General features: G+C 38.1%; 2 protein-coding genes and 1 long non-coding RNA gene across 11 annotated transcripts in view; 1 reads left to right on the forward strand and 2 right to left on the reverse strand.

Moving 5' to 3' along the window:
* Positions 1–10,815, reverse strand: part of LOC143375513 (uncharacterized) — an 85,215-nt gene extending 74,400 nt beyond the window's left edge. Inside the window, exons 1-2 of the long non-coding RNA XR_013086922.1 lie at positions 10,679–10,815; positions 9,742–9,872 (exon numbers count right to left, since the gene is read on the reverse strand). This is a non-coding gene — a long non-coding RNA (uncharacterized LOC143375513). The remainder of the gene's footprint in view (positions 1–9,741; positions 9,873–10,678) is intronic.
* Positions 10,816–11,291: 476 nt separating this feature from the next.
* Positions 11,292–12,656, forward strand: Rps18 (ribosomal protein S18). 2 transcript variants are annotated; one of them, XM_076824732.1, is made up of 4 exons: positions 11,292–11,399; positions 11,802–11,987; positions 12,082–12,183; positions 12,448–12,656. In XM_076824732.1, exons 1-4 carry the CDS (start codon positions 11,397–11,399, stop codon positions 12,613–12,615), a joined length of 459 nt encoding a protein of 152 aa, XP_076680847.1. In that variant the 5' UTR covers positions 11,292–11,396; the 3' UTR covers positions 12,616–12,656. The 2 variants fall into 2 exon arrangements, with proteins under 2 accessions (XP_076680847.1, XP_076680848.1); XM_076824733.1 differs by lacking the exon at positions 11,292–11,399 and adding an exon at positions 11,519–11,541.
* Positions 12,657–19,515, reverse strand: Endob (SH3 domain containing GRB2 like, endophilin-B). Of its 8 annotated transcripts, none has more exons than XM_076824723.1 (9): positions 19,355–19,515; positions 18,588–18,729; positions 17,646–17,774; positions 17,380–17,542; positions 17,250–17,313; positions 17,127–17,162; positions 15,782–15,972; positions 14,223–14,358; positions 12,657–13,204 (listed from the first exon to the last, which is right to left on the reverse strand). In XM_076824723.1, the coding sequence occupies exons 1-9, from the start codon at positions 19,415–19,417 to the stop codon at positions 13,091–13,093; spliced, it is 1,038 nt and encodes a 345-aa protein (XP_076680838.1). In that variant the 5' UTR covers positions 19,418–19,515; the 3' UTR covers positions 12,657–13,090. The 8 variants fall into 8 exon arrangements, with proteins under 8 accessions (XP_076680838.1, XP_076680843.1, XP_076680839.1 ...); XM_076824728.1 differs by lacking the exon at positions 19,355–19,515 and adding an exon at positions 19,077–19,240; XM_076824729.1 differs by lacking the exon at positions 12,657–13,204 and adding an exon at positions 15,680–15,703 and having other exon boundaries at positions 14,236–14,358.
* Positions 19,516–19,897: the final 382 nt, after the last annotated feature.

Genomic DNA, 19,897 nt, shown 5'->3' on the forward strand with positions numbered 1-19,897 from the left:
TGATTCTTTACTTTACGTTATTATAAATAAAATGTATCCTCTACGATGTTATAAAAGTTTCCTCAGTTTGCCTTAGCTTGCCTCGATTTGCCTCGTGCGGGGCGAAAAATCTCAATTTGTCCAGCCCGAGGCGTTCGGGTCTGCCTCGGCTTGCCTCATTCTTGTTCGTGCTCAAGCAGCTTAAAGAAAAGTCTCACTGCCGAAATCCGATGCACAAACATAAAGCGTTTGAAGCAGGAGTGACGGGCTCCAACACCTGTACGATCACGGTGAAACATAATTCTCAGTGGAAGTTCCATCGATGGTGGAAACGTAGCTGGCTGGACGTTTTATAGCGAGATGAGAGAGTGGCCTCTTATTTATGGCAAAGCATGATAATAGCACGGATGATGGGACCAACCTCCCTATTCCCGAAGCAAGCGCATCCGAAGTAACCATGGCGACCGTTCTGTGGCCATATTGGTCCACGGCCAACTATCGATAATAGGAAAGATAAGAGTCAACCCCTGGGATATTTTATCGCTCTCGAAATGGCGACCGTGAGTCTCCCCACGTACCAGCACAGCTCCAGTTTCCCGTGGATCTCGCGCTCCTCGCAAACCCCTCAGCGATACCACGTCCACGATCGAATCCAGATTGTCGTTCATCGATAATGCCGCTCCTGTGATACATTCTCGCGTCACGGCTACGCAGCGATTCAACGGACCCGGTATAAATCGTCCACGATACATCTGTCGAATACGAAGTTCGTTTCGAGCATGTTCCAGGATCTGTGAAAGAAAGAGTGGCTTCTAACGAAGCTTGTACATACTTCGAGCAAGTTGAAATATTAAATACAGTGATGAGTTTGGTCTGATGTTTCGATAGGCGTATTATTTTGAAATAGGCGCTATATTTTTGTAGGAGCTTCTTAGAGTAGTGCCTTGAAAATATTGAGTATTACTTGGCAGAAAACGATTTCTATAAACAGATATGCAATTGGAATAATAGTAGAAATTGTAGCGCCAGTAGAAATGCATTAGAAAATTGAAGGATAGCTTTTCGTCGTACCTTTAGCTAGAAGAGCCTAAAGAAGTGGCTACTCAATCTATTATAATACAATTCGATTGCTTCAAGTTTGCAGTTACACGTATACCTACTCTCTTCGAAACATATTTAAATTATTTTACAAGGGAAGATCTGAAACCCACAAATTCAAAAAATAAGGAACTTTGGGGATATTGTCACAGCTTAAGGGGGGATACTGTAACGCCTGTAAATTACCAAATGATAGTTCTAATTAAAGGCTGTAACTTTTGCCTGAAAACTGTTTTTCCGTCTCTCACAGTTCGCGAGTTATGACAGAAAATTGGAAAATAACCGAATTTTCAGGGGTCAATTTCACCCTCTTAAAGTGCACTTTGGCAGCAAAAGAAAAACTGCATTATTTGAACTCTACATATCCCCAAAGTGTTAAAAATTTTGGAATTTGGGAGTGTCAGATCTCCGCTTGTTAGCCAAAACAAAAAATAGAAGCTCCCTCTTTGCTCCAATAATGCCCAGGCAGACAAAGCACCTTTCCACTGATAAGCCACATCTGAAGCAAGGAGATGTTCAGATTAATAATTGCAACTGATTAATAACCCCTGGTACTAAGCTCTCCCCTGCAACCCCGAAAAAGATCGAGCGACGCAATGTGTACTTGTAAAAGCTCGCGAAGCTTACAGGCAAAGCGGCGGGGGCGTGTTTCGCCAGGGGAGGGGTGGCGGTGGTTTCTTTCGCCAGGCTCTTTCGCTGAAAAGTCCGTGTACGGGTGGCAAGCGGTCGCCATTACGTGAAATAAATGCGAGTTAATTAAAGGGCGGAAGCAATTACTTGCGAATAAATCGCGGCCGTTAATCCGTTATAGCGCAGACAAGTTAAACTCCCCACCCACCCTCTGCGCCCCTCTTTCTCCCTCCCACTCCCCGGATCTCTGCCCCTGCCAACGCCACCCCCCCCCAGCCTGCACGGGGGTGGTTTAAATGCGAGGATAGGGATCTGCGAGAACGACGTCGACGTCGGGGCGCGTTCGCATAATTGGCTTTGAACGCCGCCACCTGCGTCCCGACGCCACAGCCTTACGTCCTCCTATGGCCGAGGTATATACTCGTGAATGTTATCACTGTGTGCGTGGAAACGTATCTACCGTGGGGGAGGGTAAGGGAACGATATGAATCTTCTCAGCCAGAGAATCAGCTGAAGGCGGGGATTTTTAGGCGACGCGTTTGAAAGCTGTTTCTTATCAGAAAATCCACTGGCTTTTGACACTGCCGAGTGTAATTGACTCCACGATTCTGATTTAATACTTTCCACGAGACGAAAGAGGATGTTAGACAACCCGAAAACTCGGAAAATTATGCAACTTTGTTGTGCAAGTAGGGTAAGAGAAATATGTTTTTTGCTGGTGCCATAGTGAGGTTTTAGGGGTGAAATCAACCCTCGAAAAAATGCGGAATTTTCTTTTTCGTGGAATATCTTGAGACGGTGAGAGATATCGAAGAGAAGTTTAAGCAAAAGTTGCGTTTTTTTTTACTTCTACAAAACTGTGCAAAATGATTTTCGAAAAATCCAGACTTTTCAAGTTACACATCCTTAATTCGATTATTATTTTTACTCGGTTTTGTAGGTGGAACAAAATGATGCAACTTTTGTATAAACTTCTCTTCGATATCTCTCACCGTTCTCGAGATAATTTGTGAAGAAGAAAATTTCGCAATTTTTCAAGGGGTGATTTTTTCACCCCATAAAATTGCACTATGTCAACAAGAAAAAGTGAGTTTGTCTTACGGATGAACTACTCTACTTGCACACAAAGTTGTATAAATTTCTGAATTTTCGGGTTACCTAACTTCCCTCGCAAGAATTCTATTTCATTTCATGATGCTTTTCGGAGACTAATGAATATTTAGAAAAGAGGAAGATCGACAGTGTATGCAAGTTCGCTCCAAAAGATGTTGATGTTCTGATTTTAGTTATGATTTAACTACGAATTTGTGGATCAGTGATTGCAGATGATGTCTCTGAGATCTTTGTTTCTGAAGGGTAGCATGCAGCTTTGAAAAAAAACAGCTGTTATGCTTTCATATATCGTCGTCCCAATCGTAAAGTTGCGAAATTGCAATTGTTGCGAAGCTGAGCTAAATGCAAGATTTTATTTGTTTCTCGTCAACGTATACTGTGGTGGAAGTTAATTAAGTTTTTGCAGTTATCGCAACTTTACCATTAGATCGACAATATATCCTCGAATTAGATTAATATTTTAAATGAAATTAGGACGCGTGAGGATTACAATGCAGCAATGTCAAATCCGCTTAGTACAGTTTGCATCAAATCTACGGAAATCTTTTTTTTTTTTAAATTCAAAAAATTATGAAACTTTAGGGTATGTGAAGTATATATACATATGTATCGCGCAACTTTTTTTGCTTCCCAAATTCACTTTAAGGAGGTAAAATTGATCCCCGGAAATCCTGCTATTTTCAAGTTTGTGTTATAACTCACGAACTATAAGAAATAGAAAAAAATTTCAAGCAAATGTTACTTCTTTTAATTAGGACTACCATTTTTGGTAAACTTACGGTTCTTATCGTTCACGAGTGATAACAGAATATCGGAAAATATGTAGCTGGATTTTTGAGGGTAAATTTCACCCTCATAGAGAGAATTTAGGGAGCAAAGAAAAATGCTATATCTTCTACATCTCCCCACAGTTTCACAATATTTTAAATTTGCAAGTTGGTGATCTTTCCTTGTAAGGTAGTACTAATTAAACTACATTTTATATTTAGCACCCGGAGTCATAATCCCTTAGTGAGCGTGAGAGCAAAATTATAATTCCTCCGAGACTTTGGCTATCAAATAAAATCACGTGCCTCGATAACGACTCTAAATTTATCGATATCCCAGGCTATCTCTCTAAATATGTATTGTAGTAGGTTTGATAAATGCTCGATATTGGGGATGCAGCTCCTGCATGGATGGCAGTGGAACGCTCGAAAGAGCTATTCCAAGCTAACTGAGATTCAGGGTGCGTGTCTAACACGTCGGTACCTCGTAGACAATGCCAGCCGAGGGTCCTGCCAACATTGAGACGTTCCTACTGTAATTTACGAGCCCCTGTTTGCCGACAAAGATTGCGGGTGGCTCTCGCGAAGCCGACGAGGCTGCCGGAAAATGGTGCCCGTGCTGGGAAATCGGCTTTCGTCACGGTCACCGTTCCAACACGATCGTGCTGTGCATTATTGCCGATCATACTACCAATGAGGAGTAGAAAGTTGGTCGAGAGACTACGCAGCAGCTGTGTCCATCTCTATCTCACAATTTGTCGCTGTCGCGGTGAAAAATGGGAATATTGTGGGAAAAGTTATTCAACACTAGTCAGAGACTAGGAAAGTGGATGGAAATTTGTAAAATTACTTATTGGAAATTTGGGGAGCGTTTTAAAAATTGTGTAAAGACTGTTTGCGACTGTAATACGTTTTGGTGGAGTATCTTCATTCTGCTCGGCTTGCTGGAATTAAAATAGTTTTTCATTTCTAAATTTTTCATCTAGTGTTTTAGTTTTTCGGGGATAAGGTTAATTAATATAATTAATAATATTTAGGCTCTTGAAACGGAGAAGGGCTTTGTCTTGAAATTTGAAATTTGAAATTTGAAATTTGAAATTTGAAATTTGAAATTTGAAATTTGAAATTTGAAATTTGAAATTTGAAATTTGAAATTTGAAATTTGAAATTTGAAATTTGAAATTTGAAATTTGAAATTTGAAATTTGAAATTTGAAATTTGAAATTTGAAATTTGAAATTTGAAATTTGAAATTTGAAATTTGAAATTTGAAATTTGAAATTTGAAATTTGAAATTTGAAACTTGGAACTTGGAACTTGAAATTTGAAATTTCAGACTTGAAATTTGAAATTTGAAATTTCAGACTTGAAATTTGAAAGTTCAGACTTGAAATTTGAAAGTTCAGACTTGAAATTTGAAAGTTCAGACTTGAAATTTGAAATTTCAGCCTTGAAATTTGAAACTTCAGACTTGAAATTTGAAATTTCAGACTTGAAATTTGAAATTTCAGACTTGAAATTTGAAATTTCAGACTTGTAATTTGAAATTTCAGACTTGAAATTTGAAATTTCAGACTAGAAATTTAAATACTATACTAAAATATAGTTATGAGTTTAAAAATCTGTACTCTATTTATCAAATTCAGTTTTGTCATAAAAATACTTAAAACTTCAAAGTTCATGTACAAGTGAAATTATTCCAAAATAAAACAATATCTATCCACCATACCTATAGTTCAATTAGCTTCTACACTTTTATTTTGTAGTAGATTTAACAAACAATACGTTTCTTTTAAATTAAATAAATTTTATCATCCCAGATAAATAAAGGAAAGAATATTATTCGTTAAATCCACAAAAAAGTATATTTTTAGAAGCTTACCGAAAACGGAACATAGCCATCGAATTAGCCAGAACACGAAACGAGAAATGAAATGATTCAAAGATGGAGAATCGATGAAGATATTTAATTTGATAGCGGCTAAGATTCTCGTAGAGGGGAGTTATGATAAATAATAATCGTCGATCAGCCGAGCATGATTTATGCGCAACTGTTACCTGAAGGAAGAGTAACGTCAGGTAATAGGGCGTTCAGTAGCCGATTCGAAAGTGGATGTTCGAGAAGGGAGGCGACCTTGGCGACAGAGATGCAGGTACAGAAAGATGATCTATGCTGAGGTCTCTGTTCAACGGAGAAACGACTTCTCTCATTCACCGTCATAAAACCGCATCGCAACGCGTTTCGGTTCCTCAAACTTCCCTTTTTCACCTCCAGAAGCAACGCCACTTTTTCCCAGCTACTGGCCATAAAACGGCAGCTTAGGTTGTGCTTGCTATAATTGCGAGCAATGGCCATGACAACTGTGCAGTGGCAATAGCAGCATGACAGAATCTCTAATTCCAACCTCTGAATCTTGTTATCGGTTTGAAACACTGATTGTACTTGTGGAATAAATATTAATGAAAACACCAATTGTACTAGCTTGAGGTATACTGCTGGACACTATTTTTGTCAATCGGTGGCACGAAATTAAATAATATATAATTTCAAAGAAAAAGGCTAAGAAAATGCTGCTTTTGCAATGTGCAAAGAAGAATTTCTTTGTAATTTTCATATTCCAAAATCACCTTTTCGCTTTAAAAAACTTTATTCAAATGACCTCACCCTTCTCGATGAAAACAAAAGGAGGGTGAACCCCGTAGGGTTCATAGTTTCAGACATAAAATTTCATTTCTAGGACCTGTTTTCGCAAAAATGAAATTGGCAAAAATAGGAAACTTCGACGGCCTGAAATCTCTAAACAAAATCAATATCAGCAAAGGGGTGGCTTAAACCTCCCTTAATTTCTCGTGAACTTAAATCTCACAAAAATCCCTGCCATCCAATTCAAGAAGTGACCCATTCGATGACTTCTCCACTGGATGGCGACAAGAGGGCCAATAGATTTCGGGAATCAATAAGCGCGACAATTCTAAATTCTATCGCCTACTGCCGCCTTTAACATTCTGCGGTTGCGGGTAGTCCAGGTGGCTTGGAAAGGGCAATTAAACGTATAAACGGTGGAAATTAGCCGCAAGAATTGGTTTCGAGTCTCGGCAAAGGCATGCCCTGAATGGATCCATGGGCATCAGGGCCATTTAACACGATGACACTCCATTTACCACCCCCGCAAAGAGACCGCTGGATACCGGCAAAGCCCTAAAGCCCATATGTCAGCACGTGCCAGTGACCATAGGTGCTCTGTATCGTTAAATGTCCATGGTGTTAGAACGGCGGATGGTCAGATTCCCGCTTATTCGTCGCAAACGTCACTGTGTCACGTATCACGGCGCGACGAAAGGGCGAGAACTCACCCCTTCCTTAATAATTTAATATCGGGCCTGGGTTTAACAGCACTGCTCCTCCTTTTGTCTGAACCACGCCCAATGCACGCTTTCTTAATTGGTTTTTATTTTCGTATTAACCCATTGTCTTTCGTCACTTCATAGTAGTGGGTAGTAAACACGCGGCATTTTGTTGCTACTATTATTTTAATTCCTCTTAACGGAATCCTCGACCCTCCAAGTATCTTCAAAACTATACAGTCTCTTAACACTTTTAATCTATAAATGATCATCAATACCTATGAATGAACTTTTCCATATTAATATCAGCTACATATGGGGGGCGAGATTAATAGTGGTATCAGTCACTCGCATGCTGCTTCTCGTAATATAATGTTTTGCGTTTACCTACCGTTATAAACAGGGGCGGATTTGTGTATAGGCTAAGTAGGCTGCAGCCTAGGGCGGCAAATTTTGGGGAGCGGCAAATTTTAGGAAGCGGCAAATTTTAGGAAGCGGCAAATTTTGCGAGGCGCCAAATTTTGGGAGCGACTAATTTTGGGAAACGACAAATTTTGGGGAGCAACAAATTTTGGGGAGCGGCAAATTTTGGTGAGCGAGAAATTTTGGGAAGTGGCAAATTTTGAGAGTGGCAAATTTTGAGAGTGGAAAATTTTGGAAGCGGCACATTTTGAGAGTGGAAAATTTTGGAAGCGGCACATTTTGGATGGCGAAAAATTTTGGGGAGCGACAAATTTTATAACGCTGCAAATTTTAGGGGGCAACAAATTTTGGGGAGCGGCAAATTTTGGTGAGCGAGAAATTTTGGGAAGTGGCAAATTTTGAGAGTGGCAAATTTTGAGAGTGGAAAATTTTGGAAGCGGCACATTTTGAGAGTGGAAAATTTTGGAAGCGGCACATTTTGGATGGCGAAAAATTTTGGGGAGCGACAAATTTTATAACGCTGCAAATTTTAGGGGGCAACAAAATTTGAGGAACGGCAAATTTTGGAGGGTGCCAAATTTTGGGGAGCGGCAAATTTTAGGAAGCGGCAAATTTTACAAACCTTCAAATTTTAGGGGACAACAAATTTTGGGAAGCGGCAAATTTTGGGAGGCAACAAATTTCGAGGAGCGGGAAATTTTGGGAAGCGGCAAATTTTGAGAGTGGAAAATTTTGGAAGCGGCACATTTTGGATGGTGACAAATTTTAGGGAGCAACAAATTTTAAGGAGCGACAAATTTTAGAAAGCTTCAAATTTTAGGGAACAACAAATTTTGGGGAGCGGCAAATTTTAGGAAGCGGCAAATTTTGGGAGGCGACAAATTTCGAGGAGCGGGAAATTTTGGGAAGCGGCAAATTTTGAGAGTGGAAAATTTTGGAAGCGGCACATTTTGGATGGTGACAAATTTTGGGGAGCGACAAATTTTATAACGCTGCAAATTTTAGGGGGCAACAAAATTTGAGGAACGGCAAATTTTGGAGGGTGCCAAATTTTGGGGAGCGGCAAATTTTAGGAAGCGGCAAATTTTACAAACCTTCAAATTTTAGGGGACAACAAATTTTGGGAAGCGGCAAATTTTGGGAGGCAACAAATTTCGAGGAGCGGGAAATTTTGGGAAGCGGCAAATTTTGAGAGTGGAAAATTTTGGAAGCGGCACATTTTGGATGGTGACAAATTTTAGGGAGCAACAAATTTTAAGGAGCGACAAATTTTAGAAAGCTTCAAATTTTAGGGAACAACAAATTTTGGGGAGCGGCAAATTTTAGGAAGCGGCAAATTTTGGGAGGCGACAAATTTCGAGGAGCGGGAAATTTTGGGAAGCGGCAAATTTTGAGAGTGGAAAATTTTGGAAGCGGCACATTTTGGATGGTGACAAATTTTGGGGAGCAACAAATTTTAGGGAGCGACAAATTTTAGAAAGCTTCAAATTCTAGGGAACAACAAATTTTGAGGAACTGTAAATTTTGGAGAGCAACAAATTTTGGGGAGCGCCAAATTTTGGGAAGCGACAAATTTCGAGGAGCGGGATATATTGGAGAGCGCCCAATTTTTTGAAGCAACAAAATTTGGGAAGTGACAAATTTTGGAGCGAAAGAAATTGGAAAAGGTTTAAACACAGAGGCTTGAGTCAACTTTAGAAACAATTCACTTTTTTCTCATGTAGCGAAGTAGCAATGACTCAGATGTGACTTGCCACATTGAATTACTTTAAAATTGTCTGGACTGTTTTAAATTAAAATATTTGATGATATCCCACAGTTTCAAATCCGCCCCTGGTTATGAAAAACTCTACACATATGTTGCAGTTATAGTAACACATCTAACGGCTCAAAATACTACCACAATAAATATGTACCTATATACTTGAAAATTTAAAAAAAAAAAAATTTTAATTTTTTTTCACTTGTCAGCACAACGCATGAGCAACATCCAACCAGCATCAGCACATTCGTTATATTAATTTATACTGTTCGTGCGTTGTGCTGCTAAGAGCAACGACACTTATTATTAGTCGGACTTACATCAGTATCTACGTTTAAAAACGCTCTGCTCTTGTTAGTTAACTGCTAAAGAGAAATGTTCTTATTTATCAATCAAGAATGAAGCTATAACTTTATTCACTATGAAAGTAAACAGATGGGGCGCTTTAAATTTGGACTTACACCACTATGATTCTCAACCCTCTATACCTATCCGCGTTCTTTACTACTCTGTACGAGCAGCGTGAAGGGGGACTGGTCGAAATCAGCGGATTCACGAATTCTTTCTTATTCCGTCCTAATTCGAGGAAACGACCGTCGTAAAACGAATCAGAGGGGTATCATACCTCGGAATTCCTTCTCCCGATTACCCTCCGGACGCTCGTTTTTGCTCCACCCTCCTGGATCCGGGGATGAAAGGAGGGCTCTCTCGGAAAACCAAACAGCGAATCGTATCCCACGGAAAACGGCCCTCCACCTACACACACAATTACTTGTCAGCCTTACTCTGCTTATTGAGTTATCGGAAACTGTACCCACGAGACAGATTTTACATCTGGCTGGCGAATTTTTCTAAAACCCGCCAGAGCGCCCCATTTGATAACATTTTATCGACCTGATTTTAAGTTTTACCTATTGAAATTGCCGCGCCTTTTCCGTGGCAGCGTGACGAGCTGAAATTTATTGACAATTTTGTTAATAAAAGTCGTAAAACGCAGAGACATTTGTATTGAAACAAGTGTTTGAAAAAAAAAAAAAATGGCGCTACTAGATATCTGGTAGGAGCTTTCCAACTTTTGTGTCGCACTGTACTGCGTCAGGTGAAAACAGCCGTTTTTATCGAACGATATAACGTTCTATTATTCAGTAGCGCGATACTTCATACCGCGCACTTTAATATCTCCGAAGGTTTTTATTCCTCTGCCGTTCGTGCCATCACCGACGCTACGCCACGATGACGATGACAGAGGATTTTTACGATTTTAAGGGCGCCCTTGCGTGCTTTACGGTTATGCGCAGAGACCACGCGTACGTTTTTCCACTTAAGTTGCTAGGTTAAAATGGTAAGTGCGGAGAATTCAATTAATAAAGGTCGCCACCTTTCGGCACAGCTTTTCGAGCTTGATAAATTAAAGTCTATGTTTTCGGAATGTATTCACGATTCTTTTGCCTATTAGCTCCATTGGCTGTGTTAAACGAATGTCGTGAATTTAAATATTTTGTATGCGTAGAAATTGGAAATTTAAGGTTTCTTAAACTATATTAGCATTGACGAGTGCTTACCTTCTTAATTATAACAACTGGCTCAGGTTTCACTTGCATATGATAATACACACTCATTTCTTATTCACGAGAACACTCTTTTAAACAGTTTACCGCACTCTTTACTTAATTGCACATTGATGGCGATGCACATGCGATTTTCAAACACGGTACTGGAAGTGCCATCTGCCGTCAGATTTCTGAGGTACATTCGTTAGACATTTTATTCTACTTTTTTGGGTATTTAGGTATTAGGTATTTTTAGGTTTTTTGGATTTGTTAATAATATTTAGTATCAAAAGTAATGGACAAGATATTAGAAATTGTTATTGGCATTTAGGTTTATTTTTATCATTACTTCCACGGTAATAAACAACTATTTTAATAGCCTATCTATATTTGGCGGGAATGTTATTAGAAATTACCTTATCTTGTTATTTTATAAAAACAGCTACATTTAATAAAATTCCACTTGCCATGTATTTTAATAGAAATTAAATATATAAAATATAAAGAGTGAAGTTATGGCAGAAATCCGTGCAACACTACCGAAAAAACGGTACCTTGACTAACATAAAAGATTCATTTGCCTAATAAAAGGTCAAATAAATGTAATAGAATTAAAAAAATATTTTCTCAAAGCCACTTTTGATTTTCAATAATCGATCAGCAACGCCCTCTCCAGGAGGGAAATTCCGGTTCCGGTTGTGGCTCTTTTAGTGCCTGACAGATTGGCAAGATGGTGAGTTTTGTCCACTTACTTTTAAAATCTGTATTTTTAACGTGAATCTTGCACAAACTACCCAAGAATTTAATCAAGAATTACGAAACAGCTGTTTCTGCATTAAGTTCCGCAAATATTTTAAACTTCTACGAAGAAAATGGTATAACTCAAGTCCGCTGTGTAACGAATCACCTGCTCCCATAGTTTTTCACGTTACTATAACAGAACATGTAGTTTCATTATAAATCGTCATCAAGTCCTCTTTATTTCGAACGATCCCCTTTGCGCATCACATCGCAGAAACAGTTTAAAAACTCGCATAACGTTCATACACGCTTATAGGTTAACTCATGTGTTAACCTAAATGTCCGTAAGTTCGATACTTATTATTCCCAACTAATGCTTTATTATCTGTTGCAGTCGCTCGTAATTCCAGAGAAATTCCAGCACATTCTTCGTGTCATGGGCACGAACATCGACGGCAACAGAAAAGTTATGTTCGCCATGACAGCGATTAAGGGTGTCGGTCGTCGTTACGCGAACATTGTTTTGAAAAAGGCTGATATCGACTTGGACAAACGCGCCGGAGAATGTTCGGAAGAAGAAGTACGAATCCACATAATTCACGAGAATAACACTAATCTTAGAAATTCCTTAGCAATCCATTGGACTTTGCGTTTCATACTAACTTTTATTCAAGGTCGAGAAGATTGTCACTATAATGGCGAATCCTAGGCAGTACAAAATCCCTGACTGGTTCTTGAATAGGCAAAAGGATATTGTCGATGGCAAATATTCACAGGTACGCGTGATTGTCGAGTTACTCAGGAAACAAGGACATATTACACACAGCATGACTTCACGACTGATTTGTATAAGATTATTATACTAATCAGTTGGTAGTTCATGCGAGAGAAACCGCACGTCGGATCGCTTGTTAACGACAGAGTTAACTAGCAGTCTGAAATTCTGATAATAACGTGCAACATGAGATCTTTCGATACCGCGCGACTAATTCTTATAAAACACTTTCAAATTGTAAAAAGAATATTATCCTGCTTCGTAGCTGACCAGCTCTTACCTGGATTCCAAACTTCGCGAAGACTTGGAGCGTATGAAGAAGATCCGCGCGCACAGAGGTTTGCGTCACTACTGGGGTCTCCGTGTGCGTGGTCAGCATACAAAGACCACTGGCCGTCGCGGACGTACAGTGGGTGTATCGAAGAAGAAGTAATTTTATATTAATTTGATAATCAATAAATTCATAAAACAGAATTCGTCGATGTATTTATTCCTTCCACAAGTCACATTTACTTAAAACGAGATATTAACTTTATTAATGATATAGAATATGCCAACATACAACGAAAAATTAAGATATATATATATATATAGAACGCAGTCCTTAAATAGTAAATTTTCTGAAATTGACTGCTGGTTGCGCGATATGCAATTCGTGAATTCAGTTTTCTTTTTTTTGTACATTTTGTATAATTTATATATATATATACTTTGGAGAATAGGAATACATTTCTTAAAGAGGTATTATTTCATGAAATTCGCGTTGCAGGAATTAAGGTGGTCCTGCAACTTATTGCACAATATGGAACACTCTATCTACGGTGCATAAGGCAGTTTCATTTTACGTGAGAGATAGAATGAAACGTTCAAGTGCGATGGAATGTGCATTAACGGTAGCTAAGTAAATTTTATTGACAAACAACAAGCATTTCTAAATATGCTTTGGGTACTTTTCCACGTTGATTTCCTCTTACACCCTTAACGTAGTCTTCGTCGCCAGGTATTTCAAATACAGTGATTACCTAAAAGATAGATTTAAAGTTTGTTAAATTTTAAAACAGTTGAATGCAATGATACACAGTAACCTTTCAGAGTGTAATTGAGGAGGAGCTGAAAGTAATTGATAATTTTAGCTGAATTAAAAAAGGTAGGAAAGCTGGAGAAACATTTAAGGTCGTAAACAAATAAAATCGATCTAACGGAATGAAATGCCATATTTATTTGATACATGCAGCATTTCGATAAATGTACAAACGCGTTTATTTCAACAATTTTAGATACCAAACAAATATACAGACATATCAGAACAAATGTGTATACTAAACATCAAGGCTGAATTTAACAAAAATAGAAAAGATATACATACATAAAACTTACCACTAAAATACAGGTATCATGCATAGTTATTCGCAGAAATAAAATGCCAATTTATAAAAACATAGATTCTGAGATATTAGAGACTTAAGCTATTTCATCTGAGTATTATATATAATCCCGACGTATCTATAGTTTCGTTTACTTTACAACGTCTTGCAACAATTTTGTGGCGTATACGTCTACGGTAATTTATTTACACTACTCTTTTAAAAATCTATTCCTACCTCATATACTACGAAGCCAATATTCTACTCCGACGCTACAGATATATGTGAAAATTAGATTTTAAACTAGAAAAAGTCCCTACGCAAGTATTGCCGATCTCCTCTACACAGTTTCAATTAGATTTGCAAGAGATTAAAAGATTGCACCGAACTCAACAATCATAAAATGCACTATTATTTTAATCACACGTGCTCGTGTGTTTCTACAAAATGCACTGCTCATTAATGGTACTTCCAATTACGGCTTCGAATTAAGCGGAACAAATCTTACGTAGAATCAAGTCAGCCATGTTACGAAATGAATTCCTCGAGTGAAGTTATCAGATCTTACGATCGGAAGGCGCTTACAAATGAAACTTACGCTCAGTAACGATTCATGCCATTGATCTGCGTATGTTGCAAGCATGCTTCTGTTCGTCTAAATCACAAATTTCGTTACCTCATCTTGCACGACGCTTAATTCACTAGAATCCCTCGCATCATAATCATATAGTACCCTTGCACGTTCTTGGCCATTTTCCGCTGATACATTGGAGGTTGGTGGGGTAGTGGGGTGATAAGGACCCCCAGATAAGCTGGGTGGGATAAATTACAATTTGGATAAGTTCGATAAATGCTTTCCAAGTTTAGTCGACTTTTGTGTGATCTTTCTACCGAACATAATTCGATATCTGTCAACTTGAGAAACTATTACGGGGCATTATAATTGGGACCTTTATTTTTCGAAAGAGCTCTAAAGGGTTCACGGGAATTCTCGTTATTTATAACATAACTGTACATGGTGTGTATGATCCGCATGCTAAAAATCACTGAAATTAATTGGAAATTATATCGACAGAAGTATAGAGGCGTAAGCAGGAAAACGTGAAAGACATTTAAGTATACATTTATAAAACAAGTAAAGGAAACGTGTTAGAATAAGATGGTTTCCGAAGATGCACACATCAAACAATTACGAACAAATGCCCCATGTTCTTACAGAAACGAAAATCAACATACTCTACGTATTGTCTTTTAATATATAATTCTTCAGTACCCAAGAGGTTTATTAGCATGCATTGGAAATAAACATTGATTAACTACTCAGTCGTAATATTTACGTTGTATTGGGACTAGAAGTTTTCCCTCTCACAGAATGTAACGACCGTTATTGAACATTTCATAAGTGTAATTTATTGATTGACTGCTAGTAATTACAAGTTTGACAGTGATACAATAGACCGCGAATCGTTCAACGTGTCTATAGAATTATTGAATTAATTAATAAGCACCTACATATATAGAGAGAAAAATTTCTGTGTCCTAAGTGTCGGTTTGTTACTTGCACCATAAATACATTAGTCAATTATTGCCATCGAACGTGATTAACAGTTTCTAGAACTAGATTTTTGAAATATCAGTATCAAAGGTAGCAGTAACATAGGTAGAACCAGCGAGTGGCGGATGTACAGGTGAATTTTGGGATTGTGTGGATGAGGGGGTTAGCTCGATCACATCTTCGCTGTTGACTCGCAGCAAAGGACTCGGCTGACGCGCCCTGCAATCCCAATCATGCAAGCAAAGATAGAGAGTGGAAAGAATACATCGGAGGAATAAATAAGAATAATAAGCGCCAGGCTGTGGCAAAGACGAGGATAAACAAAGACACCATATCCATAGTGAAGCTTGGTAATTGCGACAGAGTATATGGTTGCTACTTGAGAAAAAAAAAGTAAGTAAAGAGTCGATGCTACGTACACTTTTGCAGAAGTAAGCAGAGTTCTAGAAAATGGTACTTATAAGTATCTATAAAACATGATGGTCTCTACGAATGAGTAATGGTTCTATAAGCTTCTTCTAAATACTTTGATATGTCGTAGGCGACATAGCATCCAATAACTGTTAAACATTACTCACTCGGATCACCAGAGAGTGGGATAGCTGTACAAGGGTAGTGCAGGACAATTAAAGAATACTTTCAAAAAGAATGGACCTTGGAAAGTGAGTCTCTTATCTTACCCGGCTAATTCGCGCTGTAAGTCTTGCATCGCAGCATGGCACTGAGCATGGTAACGCGCCTGTGCTTCAATGAACTCGTGCAGGCAACGCAGGTGGCCAGCTTGAGAGCTAGAGACTCCTTCCAGCAATAGTTTCACTATTTCTGCTTGACGGTCGAACTCGGACTGTGCTACCCTCAACTCCCTCTCTGCCTGAGTAGAGCAACGAACAATTTTATTCCTTAATAGTATTAGTGACTACGTTTAATTTAAGGTACAGAGGAATTGGGTAATGAATGAGAGGAGTTTAGAAATTGATTTTCTTTAACCGTGATTATTACCAGGGCCGGTCCCGCGCTTTAAAAGACGGAAAGGTCCGCGAAAAGCTCATTGTAAATTTTGCGGGGCCCTATGCACAGATATTTATTATTATAAAATTTAGAGGTACATATAAATGCTTTTTCTTCGGTCCCGCAAAAATTCATGCCGGCCCTGATTATTACTATGCATAATAATCCATGTTATATATAGGGTGTTTATAAATATGCGGAACAATATTTCAAGGTCGGTTCTACTCGTCAAGATAATAAGAAAAGTTGGTATACGCATATGTCCCATAATTTATACATAGTTTTGCAGTTATAAGCATTTTTATATTCGGTAATATACGCGACTGGACGCAAGTCATGAATTTCAAAGTCGATTTTCTCGAAAATGAAGCGCAATATCAAAAAATTGTATTCCTTTTTGTCGACTTATTCACTTGTTATAAGTCGAAAAGAAAGAGTAACTTTTCTCGATATCGCACTTCATTCCTGAGAAAATCGACTTTGAAATTCCTGACGTTGCGTCCAGGAAAACCTACCTTAATGAAAATCACAGACGATTTGGGCGTAAGTGGAATTGGCCCTATTAAAGGGCAACTGGCAAACTGGCGCGTTTGTCAGTTGGCCTAACGTACTATATTTTCATTCCTATAATTTCCTTCGCGCCTTTAAAAAAACAAAGGTCAAATGATAATCAATATATCGATCCGCAGAAACACAGCTGGGTTTTAATAGCCGTTTCCGACCCGTGTTTCACGAAATATTAAAATGCTTATAACTTTGAAACTAAGCCTTATCGTACATATATGTTCGTATACCATCTTGTCTTATTATCTTGACGAGTAGAACCCAACCGGAAAAATTGTCCCACATATTTATATAAACACCCTGTATTATTAAAAGTTTGCTTCAGCCAATCAATTTTTTTAAAACGGCTTCATCGTTCACAGCAATATAGAAATATATACATTGTTAGGTACAAATAAAAGAAAAAATTAGCTACAACTTTTGAGCTTTCAAAGGTATCAGCTTCTTTAATACCTGATCAAGTAACACTTCGGGTGATACGCCAGACTCCTATCAAATGCAGCAATATACAGGACAAAGCACATAATAAACATACAGAGCACATAATTAAATTAAACGATAAATGTTAGAACTTACACTCTGCTGACCCAGCATGCTTCTTGCTTTCCTAACTCTGTTTTTACAAGCATCTAGATCCAGTCTGTAAATAAATTTCATTCACCGGTAAGTAAGCACTTAAATCCAAAGGGGGAAATAAAATGCGTACCGCTTATTCTCTAGTATTGCCATTTCCTTGCTCACGGTCTTCATTTCACCTTCCAGAAACTTTCTCAAAGGTTGTATGTAACAGTTAGCAGCAATTCCGATGAAATCTCTTTCGATCTGCCCTAACTTTTGCTCGCATTGACCAACTTTAATCAGTGCGCTACCTAAGAAATAAATCGCTCTTATTAGTAACGGCGATAATTCAATTAATTTGCTCTTCGTCGAAATGTGCAGGGTCGTTTAATTTTTAATCTGTAATATACGCACCGTAAGCGACTCCTGGACCAAAAACATTTCCAGCTTCCATCATATCTAAGCCCACATATTCTAGATTGGTCAACCTGTTCGGTTTCTTCTTATCAATCTTCTCGTAAAAGAAATCTTCGATTCTATTGCCTGTAATGCGACGCATTATTCAATAGACTCGCACGAGATATGCTTTAAGGGGCTACCTACCGTCAGGAGGTAGAAAAAGAATTGATTTTTTGGGAATATATTTCAGAAAGTACATGCATATTTTTATGCAATAGTTTTTGTATTCAGATGAGGGACACTTTAACAGGTTATTATATTATGCTTTGGTATAAAAATATTTAGTTATTACAAAATTACAACTGATTTCCCGGAAGCTGTTTTTAGACCGGTGACCACGATTTCTCCAAAACCGCTTCACCAATCTTTCTGAAACTTTGTAGGTTTCTTCTAGACATTCAAATCTAGTCTCTAATCGAAGCATTTGTTTTTCCAATGCATAGTTTTTATTTTATGGATGAAAAATGAGCGTTTTTTACTACGAAAATCGATTGTTTCACTTTAAACATCTGCCACTTTGTCCCAGATTAATATTTTATAAAACGGAACGATTAAAGACTACATAAACTATTGTACTAACTAAATCTTCTTCGTTTTTTTATTTCAGATAACCCAGTTTCGAATAATGTTGGTCACCGCAAAACATGTTTCTGAAAACAGCTTCCGGGAAATCAGTTGTAATTGTGCAATAACTAAGTATTTTCATACCAAAACATAATACAATAACCTGTTAAAGTGTCTTTCATCTGAATACAAAAGCCATTGCACAAAAATATGCATGTAATTTCTGAAATAAATTCCCAAAGATTCGATTTTTTTCTACCTCCTGACGGTAGGTAACTCCTTAAATCCATCATAGTATCTTAAATTTCTGTGCGCCCATTTTTATCGCATTACCTGGATTTGGAGTAAGTACTGCCTCCATATTCCTAAGGATCTTTTCGGTCCACGTTTTAGTCGCATTTGCCCTTTCCGCGAGATGCTCGAAATGAGCATCCAATTCTGTTTTCTCTGATGTTCCTAGCGTTTCCTCGGTCAGCTAAAAACGACAACTAAGCATTAGTGGAAACGCAATTTCTTTCAATAATTTTTTCCCTCAAATTTTCGAGCTCGGATTCGATCTTATAAATGTTCCCGTAAAATATTGGGCTGAGAATTAAAGGGGACAGCAGCCTCGATTGTTCCAACTTATTTGATATGTTCTGAGTCACCGAATGATTAATTATGTAGCTCACAGATATCACGCATCTACGTTCCGTTATTGTTCGAGAGTTCGGAAAAAAGCGAAGTTTATTAATCGTAAGTGATACTCGCGAAAACAAGAGAGTTGATAAATAGCACAGTACGCAGCATAAACAATCAACGAAGTTCGATACATTTGCTAACCTCAGTGCTCGATAATTACGTGCGAACTACAAAGAGAAACCGCGAACAAAAGCGTAGCCGTTATACTTAATCAATAAGGGAATTAGTGCGATGCGTAATTTTATTGAAATAAACATCGAGGGCAACTGTCACGTCGCGATTATTGCGTTTGAAGTTTTTTCCTCGCTGAAAAAGAGTACAAAATGTCAGAAATGACAACGTTCAGCTACGACTGGCTTAACGGGAATACTTTCGTGTCAGCGGAAATTTGTTGAATCGTCGTAATTAGCGTTTCCTACCTGCACGACCCTACTAAGCACAGCACCAGCATCTTTCACTAATTTCTTCACGTTGAAATCCATCTTTTACGTCTATTTCGATACGAATCTCCTGCGATCACCCCCTGGCACTCTTTATTTTCTATCGACCACTAACTCTCACTGCCTCCGTGAAGAGGCGCTTCGCGGCTCTTCGCGGACAGAATTTGCAAATTTATTTAAAATCACATTCGACCATTCAAATTATATATTCTTTTTCCTACAAATGACGGTACATTGGAAACGATTTACAGCCGTCGGCAATATAAATTATAAACTCTTATAAACACTGAACCTTAAAAAGAAGGAAAACGTACTTATTATTATTTCCAGCAACGGATCGAAGTAAATAAAATCAATTCGACGTTGACACGAGAATCTTTCAAAAGTTTCAAATTTTCGTTTCTGCTGAAACTTCCAAACTCTAATTTACAAATATTCAAGATTTAAAAATCGTCAAAAGTGAATGCACGAGGTATTTAAATCTCTCGTATACATTTTTGATAAATTTGTTTTTAGTATTGA

Source organism: Andrena cerasifolii, chromosome 12 (assembly GCF_050908995.1).
Source record: "Andrena cerasifolii isolate SP2316 chromosome 12, iyAndCera1_principal, whole genome shotgun sequence".
Lineage (NCBI taxonomy): Eukaryota > Metazoa > Arthropoda > Insecta > Hymenoptera > Andrenidae > Andrena > Andrena cerasifolii.

Bases quoted from the DNA above. Each gene is read 5' to 3' on its own strand.
- Endob (XM_076824723.1), bottom strand. From the start codon at position 19,417: ATGGATTTCAACGTGAAGAAATTAGTGAAAGATGCTGGTGCTGTGCTT. The intron at 17,314-17,379 runs GTACGCATTTTA...ATTTATTTACAG, and splicing joins GCAATACTAGAGAATAAGCG to ACTGGATCTAGATGCTTGTA. The intron at 13,205-14,222 runs GTAACGAAATTT...TCTATCTTTTAG, and splicing joins TAAGCGTCGTGCAAGATGAG to GTAATCACTGTATTTGAAAT.
- Rps18 (XM_076824732.1), top strand. The intron at 11,988-12,081 runs GTACGAATCCAC...CTTTTATTCAAG, and splicing joins GAGAATGTTCGGAAGAAGAA to GTCGAGAAGATTGTCACTAT. The intron at 12,184-12,447 runs GTACGCGTGATT...CCTGCTTCGTAG, and splicing joins TCGATGGCAAATATTCACAG to CTGACCAGCTCTTACCTGGA.